The sequence below is a fragment of the Carica papaya genome, chromosome 5, assembly GCF_054855325.1.
Source record: "Carica papaya isolate Zhongbai chromosome 5, ASM5485532v1, whole genome shotgun sequence".
In the NCBI taxonomy this organism is placed as follows: domain Eukaryota; kingdom Viridiplantae; phylum Streptophyta; class Magnoliopsida; order Brassicales; family Caricaceae; genus Carica; species Carica papaya.
The window spans coordinates 42,259,335-42,265,495 of NC_142313.1; the positions used below are offsets into that span (position 1 = coordinate 42,259,335).

At 32.0% G+C, this 6,161-nt stretch overlaps 1 protein-coding gene across 1 annotated transcript; it reads left to right on the plus strand.

The window, feature by feature from the left end:
• Positions 1–419: 419 nt before the first annotated feature.
• LOC148266121 (ubiquitin-NEDD8-like protein RUB2) lies at positions 420–4,175 on the plus strand. Its single transcript, XM_088221124.1, has 3 exons — positions 420–610; positions 2,486–2,745; positions 3,911–4,175. The coding sequence occupies exons 1-3, from the start codon at positions 518–520 to the stop codon at positions 4,020–4,022; spliced, it is 465 nt and encodes a 154-aa protein (XP_088077250.1). The 5' UTR covers positions 420–517; the 3' UTR covers positions 4,023–4,175.
• Positions 4,176–6,161: the final 1,986 nt, after the last annotated feature.

Genomic DNA, 6,161 nt, shown 5'->3' on the forward strand with positions numbered 1-6,161 from the left:
TAGTAAGTTACATATCTTAATATATATATATATATATAATTTATTATTGTATTGATAGAGCTGAATTTACATAATTACGTATAATTTTAATCAATTTATTATATTTTTATACGAAATGAATATTTTATGATGTAATTAACAACAATATCTAAACTTTTAATTTCAAAAAAAAAAAAATTTGTATAGGTTCTAAATAGCGTACAAATTCAGCCATTGGAGATTATAATCTAAAAATTTATTGAAATTTAGAAAAATATCTTTTTATTTCCAACGCAAATCAGGAATAGCTTTGGGTCCCATTAAAGAAAAAGCCGAGATTCGGTTAGTGCTATTCCCGTAACCAAACAAGTTTTTAATAATTCAAAATATTTATTTATTATTATTTTAAATGTACATATATATATATATAAGCACCCGAACGGCGTTTCGTATCATCACGTGAAAAAACTCTGGTAAACTTAGAATCCCCCCTCATTAATTTTCTCTACTGCTTCCTCCTCTTCTCTTCACGAACAAGATGCAGATCTTTGTCAAAACTCTGACAGGAAAGACCATCACTCTCGAGGTCGAGAGCAGTGACACCGTTGATAATGTCAAGGCCAAGATTCAGGTGGTCTTTTTTTTTTTTTTTTTTTTACTTTCTTGCTATTAATTTTTTCCCAGTTTTTTGATGAGTTTTGATTAATCGGATGTGCTTGTTTCGATGGAAACTAGTTTCTCTAATTTGTTTTAGTTGATTGCTTTAGAGAGAGAGTTCTTTTATATTTTAATTTTTCATTTCTGAGTTATGGTAAATATACTTTCACGTCGAATTGGGGCTTAGGGTTTGCGTCAAAATTGGTTTTTCTATTCTCGTGTTGCTTATTTGTCAGGATTCTTTCTAGCAATATATGCGAGGCAATGAAAGTAAAAGCCGATAGAAAACTTATCATGTCACTGTTGTGCTGGAGCTTTCTTGGGTGGCGTACTACCATGCGAGCTATTTGCTTAAGGATTAAAGTAATGTAAGGTGTACTGGTAGGATTAAAGTAACTATAAGTTGTGTATAAAAAATTGTCATTCTAGAAGGAGTTCATTGTTTTTTAAATGCAAAAAACAGATATGTTTATATCGAAATTGTAGATGCCGATTATGGTTACAGCTCCGATTTTAGCATCTTGTATGTAAATGGATTATAATTCAAAGCTTATTCTTTCGCTATAACTGGATTTTATGTCAGCAGACAGTACCTATTTGGAAGAAAATAGAAGAAAGCATCCAAAATGAGCTTTTGTGCTAGCTGGCTGTTCGAGGGGGTTTTCCACTATAATTTTTTTTAAATTTAATTCTATGATTTATTTCAATATTTTTGGGAATTATTAATTGTAGCCATCCACATGGTCTATCAAGGGAAAAAATAAAAAATTGTTTTGAAGCTTTGGTGATTAAAATTTCAATAAATTCAACAATTTATTATTTAATTTTTTTAATATTACAATTAGCATCAAAAGTATAATCTGTAGTCTTGTATAATGTGGTAAATAAAAGACAATCATGTGTCATAACAAAGCAATCATTCAACATTGGAAGAAAGTAGAATAACGAAAAAAACTGGTTTTACTTAAAAGGTGGAAAATAATTGAAATAGGACAGTTATAAGCTTAGGGGTAGATGGAAAAGCTCTAACATGTGAAGGAGGAGAAAAAATAGTTGTTAAGTTAGTTTATAGAGTGAAGGGAAATTAGGGAAGAATCGAACAAATTATGGAACCTTCTCATCCCCCAATTGGGGTTTGAATAATTTAGGATTTGGAGGGGGTTATACAGGACTAGCGGACCCAGTTCCCATCTTACCCCCTTTAAAACCTGATAAACAGGATTTGATCTCAGCTCCTAACTTTATCTCCTCTGGCCTTAACAAGCTGTCAATTGACAACTTGATTTAAATGCCCCTTTTTTTTAAAAAAAAAATTATGTTTCCTTGTGTTTGCTCCTCTTAGGAGGCATAGTGGCTATTGACAAAACCTTTTTACATTTTGGAATTTCCATCTTTATGATGTAGGACAAATTAGTGACAAAAGAATGATGTTTCCTTGTGTTTGCTCCTCTTAGGAGGCATAGTGGCTATTGACAAAGCCTTTACATTTTGGAATTTCCATCTTTATGATGTAGGACAAATTAGTGATAGTCTGGTTACCTAGATATAATAATCAGGGTGTCTCAGAGATTTCATTTTAAGAATAGGATTTGTTAAGCACTTGTCCCTAATGTTTGGTTGCATTACAAACTTATAAAGCATAAGTCGCTGCAAATTTTCGTAGTCATTGTATCTCATGAAGAAATTACGAGAGTAACTGTAGAGACTAATTTAATCGTAATAGAATTAGAACTAGAAACTAAGAATCTTAAAAGCATTTAAACCATTAAAAAAATTCCTAATACTACCAAAAATGCCTGATTTGTAATCACTACTATTTGTTGGCTAACTATTAATTTACTTGTTACAGGACAAGGAAGGAATTCCTCCTGACCAACAGAGGTTGATATTTGCTGGGAAACAATTGGAAGATGGTCGAACACTTGCAGATTACAACATTCAGAAGGAGTCTACTCTCCATCTTGTCTTGAGGCTCAGAGGAGGAACCATGATCAAGGTTAAGACTCTCACTGGGAAAGAAATTGAAATTGATATTGAGCCAACTGATACCATTGATCGAATCAAAGAGCGTGTTGAGGAGAAGGAAGGGATTCCTCCAGTGCAACAAAGGTACTTTTTCGTTGTAGCTCATAATCTTGATATCCTATCTTAATTAGTTTTTTCTTTGTTTTTATTTTGCATTTCGAAGAGGGTGATTGCTTTGCTTAAAAGTAGCTCAGTCACCTACTCTCTTGGTAATCTAATTAGTAGGTCGCTTATTGGGTGTTTATAAGCAGCTTTAAGCATAAAAAAATGTGTACTCTCCCTAACCATTTGGTATTTTTGGTTCAATTTCCATTCTGATTTTTACCTTATTCCTTCACTTAATATGTGGAGTTGCATGATGATTTTTTATATTTGCTTCACTTTCATTCCCATCTTGAATTGTTTGAAGGTTAATTTCAACTCTTACTTTCCAAAAGGGGAATTGGAAATCAATCTTTTAAGAACTTAAAGTTGCAGAGGAAGTGGTTCAAACTTAAAATTATAATCCAATTTTACCAATCAAGATTAGTCTAGTAAATTAGTGTGTGAATGAAATGGTAATTGGACCGGATTTGAGTGTAACAAACTGCTAGTGAATTGGTACAGAGAAAATATTTACTTATATATTATTGTTTTAATCAAAATATGGCAGGTTCTATACAAGAAGTTTCTTCATCCAAGTAACGACCAATTTTTAAATCAGCACAAAGGTGTTTTAACTTACTATATATCAGTGGTCCAAAGACATTTGTTCTGTGACCCCAAAATAAATATATATCTTATTGTTCCTGACTTGCTAGATAAGTTAATTGCATTCTTTTGCAATGTGATTTTCTTTCTTGAATGCGGGAGGTTCATTGTGTTAACTTATTGAAATCAAGGCTATGGTTGTTAACTTATTGAAATAAATGTTATTTGTTTATATATGTCAGATATGAATCCCAAATTATTCGTTGTTTTGGGGATGACTTGATTCATTTGTTTTTTCTTTTCTTTTAAGTTTCTCTGGTGATCTTCTCTGGCCACCACTTTTGTGATGTGATCATTTGTTAAGGTTGTTAAGTTTCTCTGGTGATCATTCATCACTTGATTCTTTCCTGAGTTTTCTTTTACGTCGTTCAAATAGCTTTATTGAAATACAAATTGGTTAGAGTTGTGGCTTAAGATTGATATGTTAAAAGCAAATCTGAAGATGGTGGATTTGGCGGCTATGCTTGGAACAATATGATCTTATTTATTTCATTATCAGGCTTATTTATGCGGGGAAACAGCTTGCAGATGACAAGACTGCTCGTGACTATAATATTGAGGGTGGTTCTGTGCTTCACCTTGTGCTTGCGCTGAGGGGTGGCATTCTTTAAATGGTTGTTCTCCATGGTTTTACTGGATAATATTAACTGATAAATGAATGAGTCTGCTTTTCATATGTGGATAAGCCTGAGAGGTGACCAAATATAGCATTGGCATTTCTGTCCTAATCTACTTGAATATGAAATTGTTGTTGATACACTGAATTTCTGTTCTGCAGCTGCAGGAATTTGCTCCTTGTTTGTAGTGTAAAATCATTGGTGGGGAATGGTTTAGAGTACAAAAAAAAATCTCTTTATATAAATATATATATATATATATATATTTGATGATATGGCAAGACAAAGAGCTCTTTTCTTTCTCTCTTTTATTTTTGGGTAATTGCCCAATACTTGGGGGATACCCAAGACTAGGAAGGGAGTGAACCTGGAAAGATGGACACTCCAATCCAGGAGCATTTTGCCATTTTGGGCCAAGAGGTTAAAATAACTACTCACTTTTCTTTCTGACCACTTCTTATCAGTCTGTCATTTTACATCCATACTTTGCCATTCGTAAAATGAAATGTATATTATGTGTTTGTCTTTTTTGAAATTTTTTTTTATGGCAATATACTGCAAAAGATTTGGAGGGGGACTTTGTAAAATAAGAAAATTTGTTTAGGATCATTTAAGGGTTCTATGCCTCCACACAGCAATATTGGGATATGTACACTCTAGAAGTTTTTATATTATTTTGAATTGTTCAAATTGGTTTTTGTAGTATTTTTTAGTTTAAATACAATTTGTAGTTTCAAATTTTATTTTGAATAGATCTTTATTATTAATGACGTGATTAACATAGTTAGATAAACATTTACGTGATAGTCGACTTTTCCGAGCGAGCATCTAATTTTAGAATTGTTTTGATTGTGGTTGGTACACTTACAACTATTTCTTCTTCTTTCTTCTTTCTCTTGAAATGTAAGAAATTAAATATTAAAAAAACCAAAACACTCCATATTTTCCTTATTTTGCTCCTCACTAACTATCATTTGCTCTTAGAATATTGAGAAGGCAAAAAATGGGGAAATTATGAGGGTTCACCACGAAAGGAGAGTGGACAAAGGAGTTTATTTACAATTGTTGGAGATGCTAATAAAACAAGATTTCTTGGGTGATTAGGTTTGTCTTTAGCACAAAAAAAGTTTGAGGGAAAAGAAAAAGGTAGTGGCGGTTTTGATTTTCGAGAGATAGAAAATAGAATAGAGAGTCGAGAACATAAAAAAGAAAAGGTTTAGAGCTTTTGGTTTTCTAAGTTAAGGGCATAATGAAAGAAATAAAAAAAAAAGCTCATAGTGAGATGGTAAATGGAGAGTGTGAAGTAGGGAGGGAGATGAGAAAGTAGAAACAAAGTGAATAGCGATAGAGACTAAGATTAAAATAAAGGGATATAAGAAAACAAAAGAGAAAAAAAAAGGGAGAGAGATGAAGAATCCTAAGAGGCCCTAGAAGATATACGGAGACAAGGAAATTCTCATTGTTACCCATTTCCTCCCTTTGTTTTAAACTCTATAATAATGATGTGGGAAAAGATCTTGTTACATGGATAGTTGAATAAAAATGGATGGCTTTTGTGTAATATACATTAATAAATTTGAATTTGTATTAAAATTAATTTATTTTTTTAAATTATCTCATTGAAACAACAGATGACTGTTTGATCATAAAGAAAATACGAGAAAGAGAAAGAAATAGTTTAATATTTTATTTTTTATTTTGAAATGAAAGAAGAACTAAGTAAAACTCATTTGTAAATGAATTCATTGCAATGATAACATGGGATTTGATGAAATGTTGTAAATCGTCTTCAATCTGTATTCTTCAAGTCCCCATCGACATTGCCACACACATCTCGTAGGCTATAGCTTGTGCTTTAGCGATATCAACAAACAAAGGATAAAGACATGCCTCACATGTAAATATAACATAACCATCGTGATCTCTCCAAACAATTCCAATATACATCCAACCAATCAAGGCACTGTAGTAAAGCTTAACGTAATCATGATGACATCAAAATTATGTAGGGGCAGATAAAAAGTGGTTAGGTGAGATAGACAAATAGAACTACTAATGGAATAGGCTTACGTATATAAATTTACTTAGTTTTGATTAGACAGACACACAATTAAAAATATCTTGTCATTATTT

Bases quoted from the DNA above. Each gene is read 5' to 3' on its own strand.
- LOC148266121 (XM_088221124.1), top strand. From the start codon at position 518: ATGCAGATCTTTGTCAAAACTCTGACAGGAAAGACCATCACTCTCGAG. The intron at 611-2,485 runs GTGGTCTTTTTT...TACTTGTTACAG, and splicing joins ATGTCAAGGCCAAGATTCAG to GACAAGGAAGGAATTCCTCC. The intron at 2,746-3,910 runs GTACTTTTTCGT...TTTCATTATCAG, and splicing joins ATTCCTCCAGTGCAACAAAG to GCTTATTTATGCGGGGAAAC.